This window comes from Bubalus kerabau, chromosome 9 (assembly GCF_029407905.1).
Source record: "Bubalus kerabau isolate K-KA32 ecotype Philippines breed swamp buffalo chromosome 9, PCC_UOA_SB_1v2, whole genome shotgun sequence".
NCBI lineage: Eukaryota > Metazoa > Chordata > Mammalia > Artiodactyla > Bovidae > Bubalus > Bubalus kerabau.
Window position 1 is genome coordinate 89,745,545 of NC_073632.1, and position 15,337 is coordinate 89,760,881.

The 15,337-nt window shown below is 39.1% G+C and overlaps 1 protein-coding gene across 3 annotated transcripts in view; it reads left to right on the forward strand.

Moving 5' to 3' along the window:
* UTRN (utrophin) overlaps positions 1–15,337 on the forward strand; it is a 565,993-nt gene that overhangs the window by 2,353 nt on the left and 548,303 nt on the right. For all 3 annotated transcript variants that reach the window (XM_055535865.1, XM_055535867.1, XM_055535866.1), the window contains exon 2: positions 3,974–4,138. In XM_055535865.1, coding sequence (XP_055391840.1) covers positions 4,060–4,138 — 79 coding nt within the window. In that variant the 5' untranslated portion in view covers positions 3,974–4,059. The remainder of the gene's footprint in view (positions 1–3,973; positions 4,139–15,337) is intronic.

Sequence of the window (15,337 nt, forward strand, 5' to 3'; positions counted from 1 at the left end):
TTGGGGAAACAGAACCTAGAGCAGAGGTAACAATAAATTATAATTATAAAGCAATATCTCTTTCTTTTATTCGGTTTGTCACCTACCTTGGTGTGGAAGATGGTGGTGTTTCCATAGTATATATGTGGAAGTGGAGGGTCGCACAGAGGCGCCTTGTGATGAAACTTTGATCCTGTCTTCTGGCAACCAATAATGACTTGCTGCCAAATGTTACTCAACTTGGAGACCCCTGCCAATTAGTGGCACAAAGTATCAGTCAGTGGCTATGTCACTGTTAAAATGGTCATTTGCAGTTCTCCCAAGTTGCTCAGTCTTTCCTTGTCCTCTGATCCCCTTTACTGCTGAATCTGTGTAGCCTGTAAAGGATTTTGATTATCAAGAGAAAATCTGAGATTATCTTAAGGAGCTGGCAAAGTAGAACTTTATGATGAAGGAATATTAATGTGCAAATGAAACACAGTTCTGTGCAAGCACTTTACTTTTCTCTTTTGTGGAATGGGAAAAATCTTTTGAAGACCTTGGCTAAGACCACTTACGAAAGAGAGAATGAGAAATGTATTTTAAAGGAAATAATTAGTTGCTTTCCAGTAAAGAGAATTTTTTGTTGGGAAAAGCTGATTTTCATAGTAAAATTTTATGTGTATTCTTCTGAACAAAATTTTTGGTACTTGAATGTAATAAAATAGATTTAAGAATTTAGCAAATCTTTAGCAGGTATTTACCCCCCAAAAGGAACCTAATTACATAGTAATCCATAAAGTGCAGTAGTAGTGGACAGTATAAAAAGTGAAAAATGTTTTTATACTCTCACGAAATCTCTCAGATTCAGGCTGATGATCCAATCCATGTATTTCTCCCTTTTGGAGAGGAAATTGTTCCTAAAGCTTTGGTAGTTCATCAGTTTTCATCTGCCTCAAACACTTTAACATTTAAAATCTTTTTCTAAGGTAACTTTGACCTCTTTATTATTAGAACATACCCTTTCCTAACTACTAAGGAAAATAAATTTTACATTTTATGTATTTATATTGTTATGAAATATATCATAAAACAATATGATGTGTCTTTGAGTGTTGCATATTGTAAACATAATATGTAAGAACTTCTAAATAGTGAATGAGTGAAGTCACTCAGTCGTGTCCGACTATTTGCGACCCCATGGACTGTAGCCTACCAGGCTCCTCCCTCCATGGGATTTTCCAGGCAAGAGTACTGGAGTGGGTTGCCATTTCCTTCTCCAGGAGATCTTCCCAACCCAGGGATTGAACCTGGATCTCCCACATTTCGGGCAGACACTTTATCGTCTGAGCCACCAGGGAAGCAAATAGTGAATAGATATGTAAAATGAACTATATTACAAAATAGTAATGGCATATGATGTATCCTTGAATTAAATAATTGAGTTGTCTAATCCTCAGTTCAGTTCAGTTCAGTCACTCAGTCGTGTCCGACTCTTTGCGACCCCATGAATCGCAGCACCCCAGGCCTCCCTGTCCATCACCAACTCCCGGAGTTCACTCAGACTCGCGTCCATCGAGTTGGTGATGCCATCCAGCCATCTCATCCTCTGTCATCGCCTTCTCCTCCTGTCCTCAATCCCTCCCAGCATCAGAGTCTTTTCCAGTGAGTCAACTCTTTGCATGAGGTGGCCAAAGTACTGGAGTTTCAGCTTTAGCATCATTCCTTCCAAAGAAATCCCAGGACTGGTCTCCTTTAGGATGGACTGGTTGGATCTTCTTGCAGTCCAAGGGACTCTCGAATCTTCTCCAACACCACAGTTCAAAAGCATCAATTCTTCAGCGTCAGCCTTCTTCACAGTCCAACTCTCACATCCATACATGACCACAGGAAAAACCATAGCCTTGACTAGACGAACCCTTGTTGGCAAAGTAATGTCTCTGCTTTTCAATATGCTGTCTAGGTTGGTCATAACTTTCCTTCCAAGGAGTAAGCGTCTTTTAATTTCATGGCTGCAGTCACCATCTGCAGTTGACCTTGGAGCCCAAAAAAATAAAGTCAGCCACTATTTCTACTGTTTCCCCATCAAGTGATGGGACCGGATGCCATGATCTTCGTTTTCTGAATGTTGAGCTTTAAGCCAACTTTTTCACTCTCCTCTTTCACTTTCATCAAGAGGCTTTTGAGTTCCTCTTCACTTTCTGCCATAAGGGTGGTGTCATCTGCATATCTGAGGTCGTTGATATTTCTCCCGGCAATCTTGATTCCAGCTTGTGCTTCTTCCAGCCCGGCGTTTCTCATGATGTACTCTGCATAGAAGTTAAATAAGCAGGGTGACAATATACAGCCTTGATGTACTCCTTTGTCTAATCCTAGCTAATAATAAACTCTTGTTTTGATATCTATTATAATATGTGAATTAATGTCTATTATTGTAGATTAATATTGGGATGTCTTGATTGTTATTTTCCCAATTAAATGATTGATTTATTTAGCTGGCATTTGGGGTGCTCATAAGGGGATGTTAGGATATAGCCAAGTTGCTGAACTTAAACTTGAATTCTGATTCTATTTGGGTTGCTTGGCATTGTGTTCCAGAAAGTTCTAAGGCAGTGCATGTCTCATTGATGACATTTTAAAAGAAAAGTGGTAGTGCAGGGTAGAATCCTCGATTCTGTAAATTCTCAGCATGCCTTGACTCATTAATTACTAAAAGATTAAAATTATTTTGAGTGATGTCTGTTCTCAGGAGAATTCACATGATATGTTTTCCTGAAAAAAGTCTGTGTTAATGGATATAACATGTAACTCTCCAGATTTACATATAATCTGAATCATTCCTGAGATCAGACGTTTTGGTTATCTCCACTTGTATATCTCAAACTCCATCAATCCAAATCACACTACTTATTTCTTCCTTCAGATGCTCATGCTCCAGTGACTCAATTGCCCAAGCCAAAATTGGGCAGTCATTTTGTTGCCTCAGTATCCTGAAACTCTCATATCCAGTCAGTTCCCAAATCCTATTGGCCTTCATTTAATATCTAATAGCCCACATGTCCACCCACTTCTTTCTATCTGCACTTATTTAGGTCACAATCATATGTTGCTTCCCAGCTCAAAATCATCTGCTATTATCCTACTGCTCTTTGGAGAAATAACAAAATCCTGTACAGGCTGTATTCACAGCCCTGTTCCTGGTCCTGTCTGTTACCTCACCTAGTTCAACAAATCCCTCTCCTCTTTGGCTCCAAAAGCACTGGCCTATGCTCAGATTTTTGAATGTTCTTTGATGCTTCCTGTCACGTTACATGGGAGATTCTTACCTTTTTTCTCTTCCCATCTCTCATCCTTGAAGGCTTGGCTCAAATGTCACATCTTCAAGAAAGCCTTCTTTAATTGCCCAGAGCAGGTCAGATTCATCTCTGCAGTATGCTCATATTACTCTATGCTTCTCCTTTGAACTTTTGTAACATATTAGTAGTATAATGAAACACTCCATTATATAATTAATTGCTTGGTGTCTGTGGATTTCAAACTAGTATAGGTTTTGTCTCTTTGATAGTCATATTTCCATTGCCCAAATCAGTGCATTATATATGAAAGTGAAAGTGTTAGTTGCTCAGTCATGTCCGACTCTTTGCAACCCCATGGACGTTAGTCCACCAGGCTTCTCTGTCCATGGGATTCTCCAGGCAAGGATACTGGAGTGGATTGTCATGCCCTCCTCCGGGGATCTTCCTGACCTAGGGATTGAATCCTAGACCCCTGCGTCTCCTGCAATGGCAGGTGGATTCTTCACCACTGAGCCACCAGGAAGCCCATATATAATATATATACATATATTTTAATATTTATAGTCATATATATTATACAGCTCTGATATATATTATGTTATATGTTACATCTATATGAAATATGTTATATATAATATGTCAGCATGTATTAATATATTACAACATATTAATATAGTCTTGTATATTTTTTAAAATCTATGTTTTCCCTTTCTCTTTAGGTATTGATGTTGATAATTATAGAAAATTGAAAGTCTTTAAAAGAGGATCTTGTCAAGCCTTTGGATTATATTGAAACACAACTAAGATGGCCAAGTATGGAGAACATGAGGCCAGAGCAGACGATGGGCAGAATGAGTTCAGCGACATCATTAAGTCCAGATCTGGTAAGTAATGGAAGCTTCAGAAAATGGCTGATTTTTGTTCATAAGCTACTTAGAAGACATGAGATTTTGTTTGTTTTGTACTGTTCTTATGAAACAAACTTCTTTTGAGAAACAGAAATCTGACAAATGACTATTACACTGTAAAAGGTAATACAATAATCTCTGTGTGTGCTGTGCTTAGTCACTCAGTTGTGTCCAACTCTTTGCAACCCCATGGACTGTAGTCTGCCAGGCTCCTCTGTCCATGGGGATTCTCTAGGCAGGAATGCTGGAGTGGGCTGCCACGCCCTTCTTGATATCTCTGTGTATTCTGTCTTAATTTCTCAATCCATCTTGGTCTCCTGGTATGTTGATTGGCATTGCTTGGTGAAACTGCTGCCTGTTAGCTGATTGCTGTTTATTTATAAGAAACCTCTTGAACATAAAAATGCAGCTTAAAAAATTCAGGTTCGATGCACGATACTGGATGCTTGGGGCTGGTGCACTGGGACTACCCAGAGGGATGGAATGGGGAGGGAGGAGGGAGGAGGGTTCAGGATGGGGAACACATGTATACCTGTGGCGGATTCATTTTGATATTTGGCAAAACTAATACAATTATGTAAAGTTTAAAAATAAAATAAAATTAAAAAAAAATGATTCTTTAGGTGGGAAATGGTGTGGTTTCAGATGGGGTGGGTAGTCCTCTTGAGCTTTGCTTTCATACACCCTCTCCCCCATCCCATTTCTAACCAGTGCTAGGCCAACAGGTGTTCTTCTACCTCTGTTTCCCTTTTTGAAGCATCTTATAAACCTCTCAAGGTATGGTTTTACCTAGGTTATCTAGGAAACCAGATTAAGACAGATGAATGGTTTCCATTGAAGATTTAAATTGATTATGTAAGGATATCACTCCCTCCCCCAGTCTTTATATAACCAAGTACTTTACCACTCTGGCTGTATAACTGAATCAACTGGGGAGGGTTTGTTTTTATTTTTTTTAATACAGAGAAATTGGCTACACTCCAGACCTACTGAGTAAAAATTTCGATATTTTTAAAAAGCAACAAATATGAGTCTGAGATAGACTCTATGGGGAGATATTTTTGAGCAGCCAGGACCTGAGTTTTGAAAATTACACAGAACTTCACTCGGGGTGTGAACACTATACTTAAGTAACTTTGAGAGTTAGTTTGGGCTATAATCTTAATACCCAGTGTCACTTTAAAACCAAAAAAGGAACCTCATGTCTGTTTTTGCTATGTGAACCATCTTTATATTATGTTAGAAGGTTGCTTTTTATTGTATGAATCTGCAGAAATATGCACTGAAAATAGGCTCTAAATTAATAGAGATGAGGGTTTCCCTGGTGGCTCAGATGGTAAAGAATCTGCCTGCAATGTGGGAGACCCGGCTTTGATCTCTGGGTCAGGAAGATCCCCCAGAGAAGGGAATGGTAACCCACTCCAGTGTTCTAGCCTAGAGAATTCCATGGACAGAGGAGCCTGGTGAGCTTCAGTTCATGGGGTCACAAAGAGTTGGACATGACTGATCTACCGACACACACATATTTAAGGTATATTTCCCTTCATGGCCCTGGTGTTGGTTGATTGGTAAAGACTGGTTATTACAGTCTTGGCTCTAAATGTGTAGCCACTACTGTGTAGTTTGAAGGATCTTTTGAGGGGTACAGTTTAACATCCTATTTTAAAGTATGTTCCAAGAAAGTTTAATGCCCCCTAAAATTTGTCTTGATTTAAATGCTTTACTTGTATAAAGTACTATGTTGATGTAAGGGATTACTAATATCTTCTAAACAGTACAGAATGTATGTCCAGAAAAATATAGATGTTAACAAGGAGGAAGATGACAGTGAGACAATTTAATGTATCCATGCTTGTCATGTTCTATAAATTGTGAGGAGTTATGTTCTTAAATAGTTTTCTGAGTCAACCTCCATTACGGTAAGACCTTTGATATTTATAACTGTGTACTTTAACCATGTCCATAAAAAAGTAATTATATAAGTTTAAAAATACTCGTTATATATGATGAGTACACATAAGTTTTAAACTACTCTTTAAATTAAAAATGATCATTTCTGGGACTTCCCTGGTGGTCCAGTGGTTAAGAATCTGCCTTGCAATGCAGAAGACTCAGGTTCAACCTCTGGTTAGGGAACTTAAATCCCACATGCCTTGGGGCCCAAGCACAGTAGCAAAAGATCTTGTGTACAGCAACTAAAATCTGAGGCAGCCAAATAAATTAAAAAAAAAAAAAAATAAAAATGACTGACTATTCTCATATACTATTGGGGACAGTTGGGTTGAACTTATTACATTTTTAACATAGGCATTTCATTTGGCCCAGTACCTCTATTTTTGGAGTTTTGTTCCTAGGGAAGATACAGAAATATACAAGCAAAAAGTGGATCATAGCATTTTTATTATAGAAAAAAAAATAGAAATACCATAAAAATCCAATACTGAGGGTTGATTAAATCATAATTTACCAAAGCATTTGAAACAAGCATAAATTCTAATATATAAGTTAAAAAAGGATGTCATAGGCAAATACCTTTAGGAAACAATGATTAGCCTATGCTGTTCCTTAAGTGTAGGGCACTTGACTAAATCATATAGAATCTCAGTGGAGCTAATTAAGGTGTATTCATAAAGTAAAGATTATACATTCATAAAAATGTTATGAATATGTATATATATGAACATAGAAACATGTTCTTGATGTTGTTATATAAAAATTATGTGCAATATAAAGTCATTTATGTGAAAAAAAATTTTTTTCCAATAAAGTTCAATAGAATGTACATGAAAATGTTAATGGTGGTCATCCTGGTATTTGGGGATTATTATTTTTCTCTTTTTTACTCATATGCACGTTAAAGGCTTTTCAATGAGCCTGTATTACTTCTTAAAATATTTCTAAAGTATTCTTAAAAATCTCAAATTGCTTCAAGTGTTTTAATGCCAAGGTGATGACTGTTACTTTCTTTTTTATTTTTGATGGCTCCTACTTCAAAAAGCATTGAAAATTTAGCTGTTGCATAGCTGAGATCTGAATCACATTCTTTTGGCTGGATTATGTTGCAAAAGGCAGTAGATAAATTTGGATTTGAATGGGCCTGTTAATGTCAATCTTGCTTTCTGAAAGTCAAAGGAATCATATACATATAATGCATATTCTCCTATAGGAGAATTTTGATTCAAATCTATTCTGTGTTTCTACCTTTTGAGGGTCTAGTTATGGTGGAGGGGATAGAGATTGGGGTAGGGAAGACCTGATGCTGAGATTATACTGATAAACTTTTGTCTTGGCTCGTGAAGATTTATCTTGTTCCTCCTCAAATCCTTAAGTTTGAACAGTCTAAAAGCCTGGCTTAAGTATAGGTGCATTTTATGTTAAGGTATTAAGATTGTTTATATTGCCCTCATTCAATATTAATTTGCTTTATGCAGTGTATGAGGTTTAATAATTTTTAAAGTAATTTCTACCAACTAAACAGAAATCTGAAATAACAAGAGTAGGTGATGAAATATTTCATGAATATAAAAATCATGTATTTTTTCATGATTGTAATACATTTGTCTTGGATTTGAGTGAATTTTAGAAAAGAACTTGAAAGAGTATGATCTTTAATGATTCAGGGCTTGGGGTTGGGTAAAAATAAATCTTTCCCTAACTTAAAGACTTGCAAGACAAATTTGTCTGTCATTAATCAGTACATCTTTGATAGCCATAATTAGTGAGCTTCAGAAAGTTTTACAGTTTATTATGTATTTTGAGAGTAGATCAAGAGTAAGATTTTTTTTTTTTTAAGTGAAATATATTATCAATGGAGTCTTTGTGTGTAAACTTCTGCTTGGAACATTTTAAACATGAAATAATAAAGTGGTTTGAGATATGTGTAAAATCAAAGAATAGCCTCACTGCTATTTTATTCTATCAATACTGACACTTTAATGCCACTAACATAGAGTAAGTCAACCTTTTCTGTTCTTCTCAATGCTGTTCTGGTAAGTTTTAGCTCAAAGCTCCATAAAGAGGGTAGACCTCAGGGCTAAAGACTGTGCCAACTAGCTCTTTGTGGGGATTTTGACTAGTAGGGATTAGAATCATAGATTTTCACATGGGAAGGGGCCATTTGTTGAATGAATTAGTCGGTAAAACTCCTCATTTTTGTATGATTCAAAGCGTTCTTTAACAGCCTTTAGGCAGGAAGCCTGAGTGTAACATTTTTATCATTGCTTCCTTCACTTTTTCTCTTCTTGTGTAATCCTGACCTAATTGTTGATGGAACCTGAGAGGTCCTGTTCCCTGGCCATGCCTCTGTGTACCCAACCTCTTCTTGCACACCTCTAGTGATGGGATCTCATTGATGAAGATAATTCTAGCAACTGACATTTATTGAATACATGCAGTGTGCAGATGTGGTGCTCAGAGTTTCATCCTCACAACGACTGTTTTACAGATGACGGACATGAGCCACACAGAAGTAATTTGCCAAACTGACCTTCTTTCTATTTCTGCAGCGGCCCAGCCATGCCTGGCTCAGGGCCTTTGCACATCCCTCTTTCCCTGTCTTTGCCTGATGGGCTCCTCTTATTAGGTAGATCTAGGCTTTAGTATCACCTCTGAGAAAACTTGCCTGCTGACTTTAGGAAGTAACTCTCTCAGTCATCTTTTTGTTGTTGTTGTTACTATTTATTTACAAGACTTTCCTGTCCCTCCAGTGGTTAAGAATCTGCCTTGCAGTGCAGGAATGTGGGTTGATCCCTGATTCAGGATCTAAGGGTTTTCCCTGGTGGCTAAACCTGGTAAAGAATCCACCTGCTAATGCAGGAGATGCGGGTTCGATCCCTGGGTTGGGAGGATCCCCTGGTGAAGAAAATGGCAACCGGCTCCAGTATTCTTGCCTGGGAAATCGCACGGACAGAGGAGCCTAGCAGGCTACAGTCTGTGGTCACAAAAGAGTCAGACATGACTTAGTGACTAAACAACAACACTGGGAACTAAGGTCCACATGCTGTGGAGCAGCTAATCTCGACCGCCACAGTAGAGTCTGGGTGATGAAAAATCCCACGTAATGCAACGAAGACCTGGCACCGTCAAATAAATAAATATTTAATTGTTGGGCTGTGCCAGGCCTTAGTTGTGGCACCAGGGATCTTCAGTCTTTGTTGAGGCATACAGAATATTTTAGTTGTGACATGTGGGATCTAGTTCTCCGACTAGGGATCGAACCAGGCCCCCTGCATTGGGAGTGCAGAGTCTTAGCCAGAAGACCATGAGGAAGGTCACTCCCAGTCACTTTTGACTGTATCTGTATATTTAAGTTCCCCCTATGCCCAGTCACTCTCTGGTAGTTTTCTTATTTCTGTGTGTGTGTGTGTGTGTGTGTGTGTTAGCTTCCTTGGTAGCTGAGATAGTAAAGAATCTGCCTGGAATGCAGGAGACCCAGGTTTGATCCCTGGGTGGGAAAGATCCCCTGGAGAAGAGAATGGCTACCCACTCCAGTATTCTTGCCTGGAGAATTCCATGGACAAAGAAGCCTTACAGTCCATGATGTCGTCAAGAGTCAGACAGAACTGAGCAACTAACATCTGAACTTTTCTTTCAATGTCCTACTCAGCTTAATTCCACAAGAGCAGGGACCCATGCATCCCTGGGACTCAGCCCAGTGTCTAGCTCATAGCAGGTAAGCAATGAATGTCTATTCAATGAAAAAGGCTACAGAGTTAGAAATGTCAGAGCTGGGGTGAGAACTCAGGTGATCTGACTCCAGAAACTCTGCATTCGAACTCTGTATAGAGTACTGAGTTTCCTAATGTACCAGGTAGTTTATTTTGTTGCTGCCAGATGGTCCTTTGTTTTTTTGTGCCTAAATTAATTCCTTAGAAATTTTGCAGAGTATTAATTGTTTCGCTACATCCCTCTGCCTCTGCCTTTGTGGTTACAAAATTGGGGCCTTTGGCTGTGAGATAGAGCTGCTCCAGGCCGCTGGCGGACATCCTGTCCTGCCATGGGAAGGTCGATCATAGGAGACACAACCTGCCGCTCTCAGCCCTGATTATTGGCTCTGGTCTCTATCATTCTCTTCTAGAAGTTAGCAAAGGAAAATAGCAGAGGACTGGCAGTCCTCTGGGTGGAAGGTAGAAAACTAATAATCTGTTTCTGACGTGAATTCCCTTTTCTCTTTTCCTTTGCCTGCTGCTCAAGGCTTTTAACTGGCTGGTGAAAAAAAAGGTACTGGATTTCAGATAGACTGAGGTCTGGCACAGTTTGAGGCCTGGTCTGATGCCTGGATGGGTATCTGTGGCATTGAAAGGGTTGGTTGAGGAGGAGTGGACTGGGAGGGGAGAAAAAGGAGCCCAGTGAAATAAAAATAAAATGAATTCTTTACTATGGAATATTATACCTGGTTACGTTTATAACAGGCCTGACAATGATACTGTGTTTGCACGATACTATGTTTAAACTTTCTTAAAAGATGTGGTTTTATGAAGCTGGGAGGAAGGTTACCTTATTTATCTTTTAGAGGCCTTTCTTTAGGAAAAACAGTGGTTACGTTGTATTGGTCTTCTTCTTTCTCTTTCCTTTAAAGAAATATCTGTGTGGGGAATTTTCCTAAAGAGTTTAAGGGACTGTGAAAAATAGTTTTTTTTCTCTCCCCTCCGCCCCCCAGAAGCATTACTTGGCTGGAATGCCTGTGCTTTGAAGGGAGTCTTTGAGCGTGTTTGGTTTTTTTCCATGAGCCCTGGGGATTTGTGGTGAGGGACAGTGACCGTGGTGGAAATTCAACTCTTAACAGAGGAGAGCAGCTATTCTTGTCATGCACATAAAATATTCTGTGTTGGTACCTCATTAGGCTGAAACAGTGCCATCATAAAAAAGATTTCTGCATTCATGTAATTCTCATGACCTGTTACTAAGGTTGGGAAAGCTGTATAGGTGATCTGTTCTCCACAGGAAAACATAAATTTTGGAGAATGTTCTAAGCAGTAGAAGTCTTTAGTATATAGACAGAATGGAAAGCTCAGTTTTATTGAACCTTATTTGAGCCCAGATTTGAACTAGACATTGATAGGATGATTTTCAAGAAACAAGGGAACATGCAAGATCATTGAAGCAGTTGTAAATATTAGTTAAAATTCTATTGCAAAAGATTACTTAGGTGGTTTCACATGTACTGGTTAGATTTTTTTTTTTTTTTTCCTCTTTAAACGGGGTGTGTGTGTGTGTGTGTGTAGGCATACATATTTACTGTTTTACTCTTTTTATTTTTTGGTGTGCTTTAATTGCTTAATAATAAATACAGTCAGTTTAGTATTTGAGAGGTGAATCGGTGTGAAACTTTAATATATACTTACTGTCGAAATGATGGTTGTGGACTGAGAAATCTGAGCTAGACCTAGTCCTTTCCCTTTCCCTTGCTCTACCCCTGGATTTACATAGGTCAAGTGTGGGAGGCAGGTAGTCCCAGGTTCCATGTAGCTCTCTGGCCTTGACATTCGTGCCTTTTCACAACCAAACACCTGAGATTTATTTATATTCTGTGAACCTTCTCTGTCAGAAGCTTGTTCTCCTAGCCTAGCCAGTAATAGGAATTGTTTGTGTGTGTGCCCTCTTGGCAGTTAAGATTAAAGTTTGCATTGGCACAACCTTATACCGATTTTGAGATCTGTTCACTTAAAAAAGCAAAAAAAAAAAAAATCTGTTATGTTTGTCACAGTCATTAAAATCAAGGTGTAAAGCAGGAGAGTAACATTTTGTAGGTGAATATTTTGAAATGAACTTTTTTTGGTGGGTGGGTGGCAGGCTAATTATTACAATTTCTGCCCAGTTCATCAATCTCAGTATTGAATTTATTGAATTATGTAACATTCTTTTTCCTGAAGATCAGAACAAAGCACATTGACAAGCACATTGATAATGCATTTCTGATAGAGCAGAGAAATCCAGTACAAAATATGACTTTCTGTCTCTAAACTGGCACAAGTTAGAAAAATCCCATGATTAAAAAGATATTATCTGGTGAGATCATCTTCTCTAATTCCATTGTTTGAATGTTTGCAGATTTGTCTCATGCCGTGTTCTGATTAAGATTTTGGTGTAGGATATTTATGTGAAAAAGGCTTTAATATGAATTGATTGGTTCTCTTGCTCCTTATGGGTGAGTCTTGTGATTTTCATTAGTTCAGTAATTACATAGATGTCGACATATGCTTTTATTTTGAAAGTCGGGTTTTGGGCTCAGCCTCTCAAAGTTCCTAACTCTGGCTGCATGTCAGAACCACCCTTTGGGATTCCGACTCAGTCACATGGGGTGGGGTCCCGGCGTCTGGAGTTTTTAACAAGCTCTGCAGTTACTCTGTTTAGTGCCATTGATTTATGGACAACGGAAGCAGGTTTAAGACTCTTGGAACCAAAGTGAAAGTGGTCTGTGCATTTCAGAGGAGAAAGGAGAGCTACGGTCCAATGTTGAAGACTATTTCTACTTACAACCTCTTCTTTTTAAATAATTTTAAGAGGTAGTGGATTTTGTGGTTTTGGACTTTTTTTCTTTTGCCTTGTGTTCTTGTGCTGAGCAAAGGTAAAATTGTGTAAAGAGAGCAGGAGAGTGATGAAACTTTGGTGCATTTCTTATTGTGGACTGTTGAACTGGAAGATCCTACCAAAATATTCCGCCTTGAAAAAGTTCTTCTTGGAGCACCTTGGTCTTCAGTTTGGTGCATTTAACCTCTTCCTGCTGCAAGGTTAGAGTAGAAACCTGAATTCTTTCATGGAATACTCTGGGCTTATCATAAAAACTTATTGTCTGTTTTTTCTAAGAAAAATTTCCAAGACAGATATGGTTTGACTCATGGTGAGGAAAAATCCCACATCCATCCTTTATGTTGATTTTCTTTCTTTTTACTTAAGTTATAATTTATTCACACAGTGGAATTATTTGCAATGAAAAATCACAAGTTCTTTCTGTATTGATATGGGATGGTCTCTAAGCTATGAAATAAAGTGCAAGAACATAGTAACTTGATGCTAGTTTTCTTATCTTCTTTAAGGTCAATAAGGTATTACAACTGTATTTGCCTCTTTGTTTTTGTAATTGTATTTATTTATTTAATAATCTTTATTTTTTATTGAGGCATATTTGATGTACAGTAATACAATCTGTTGTGGGTGTACAATATAGTAATTCACAATTTTTAAATGTTATACTCCATTTATAGTTATTATAAATTATTAATTCTATTCTGCATGTTGTGAACTAGTATATGCTTTGTGTCTATGAGTCTTCTACTTTTTTGTCATATTCACTAGTTTGTTGTATTTTTTAGATTCCACATGTGATAACATATAGCATTTGTCTTCCTCTGTCTCATTTATTTCGCTTGGAGGATAATGCCCTTCAAGTCCAATATTAGAGTTATAAGAATTTAAGTACATTTGAGGTTTACTTGTCAGATAATTGAATTGTCTTAAAAGATAATCAAATACGTCAACTGCGGTTTAAGCTGCTGAAAGGAGTTGAAGTTTGTAAAGGAAACCAAGGATCAACCCCCCTGTATTAGTTTCTATGGCTTCTGTAACAAAATGACCACAAGTTTTATGGTTTAAAACAATAAAAGTCTATAGTTTCCCAGTTCTGGAGGCTAGAAGCCCAAGATAGAGGTGTCAGCAGGGCCTTGTTCCTTCTGAAGTTTCCAGGAAAGAATTCCCCTTGCCTCTTTCAGCTTCTGGTGGCTCCTGGCTTTCACTGGCTTGTGGCAGCATCCCTCCAACTTCTGCCTCTTTTTCTAAAAATTGGAGTATAGTTGGTTTACATTGCTGTGTCAGTTTCTGCTGTACAGCAAAGTGAACCATCCATATGTATACATACATTGGGCTTCCCAGGTGGCTCAGTGGTAAAGAATCCTCCTGCCAACGCAGGAGACACAGGTTTGATCCCTGAGTCGGGAAGATCCCCTGGAGAAGGAAATGGCAACCCACTCCAGTATTCTTGCCTGGGAAATCCCATGGACAGAGGAGCCTAGAGGGCTACAGTCCATGGTGTTGCAAAGAGTCGGACATGACTGAGTGATTGAGCATGCATGCATACATATATCCCCTCTTTCTTGGATTTCCTTCCAGTTTAGGTGACCACAGAGCACCAAGTAGAGTTCCCTGTGCTATACAGTGCTATGCTATGCTATGCTATGCTAAGTCACTTCAGTCGTGTCCAACTCTGTGTGACCCCATAGACAGCAGCCCACCAGGCTCCCCCGTCCCTGGGGTTCTCCAGGCAAGAACACTGGAGTGGGTTGCCATTTCCTTCTCCAATACATGAAAGTGAAAAGTGAAAGTGAAGTCTGCTCAGTTGTGTCCGACTCTCAGCGACCCCATGGACTGCAGCTTACCAGGCTCCTCCATCCATGGGATTTTCCAGGCAGGAGTACTGGAGTGGGTATACATAGGTTTAGTCGCTAAGTCGTTTCCAACCCTTGCTACCTCATAGACTGTAGCCTGCCAGGCTCGTCTGTCCATGAGATTTTTCCAGGCAAGAATACTGCAGTGGATTGTCATTTCCTTCTCCAGGGGATCTTCCCAACCCAGGGATTGAACCCTGGTCTCCTGCATTGCAGGTAAATTCTTTACCACCTGAGGTACCGGTGAAATGGATTCCTATCCATGTGGAATGGTCTACTTCTTTCTTTACTTTTTGTGTACAAGCCATGTTTGGATTTTACTCAGGGAATTCTAAAGTTTGCAAGAAACATGACCCCTTATCAAAATACTGTCTTTTAAAATGCAAGTCTGATTTAGAGCTGGGAGAGTGACTGAGTCTTATTTGGTGTTGAAGGCCTCAGGCCATATCCAGAAGCCACCTCCTGGGATGCTCTGAGATAAAACTCCAGATATACTCTATTTGATACTTCCTTGATAGCTCAGTTGGTAAAGAATCCGCCTGCAAAGCAGGAGACCCCAGTTCAATTCCTGAGTTGGGAAGATCCCCTGGAGAAGGAGTAGGCTACCCACTCCAGTATTCCTGGGCTTCCCTTGTGGCTCAGCTGGTAAAGAATTGCCTGCAATGTGGGAGACCTGGGTTTGATCCCTGGGTTGGGACAATGCCCTGGAGAAGGGAAAGGCTACCCACTCCAGTATTCTGACCTAGAAAATTCCATGGACTATGCAGTCCATGGGGTCTCAAAGAGTCAGACACAA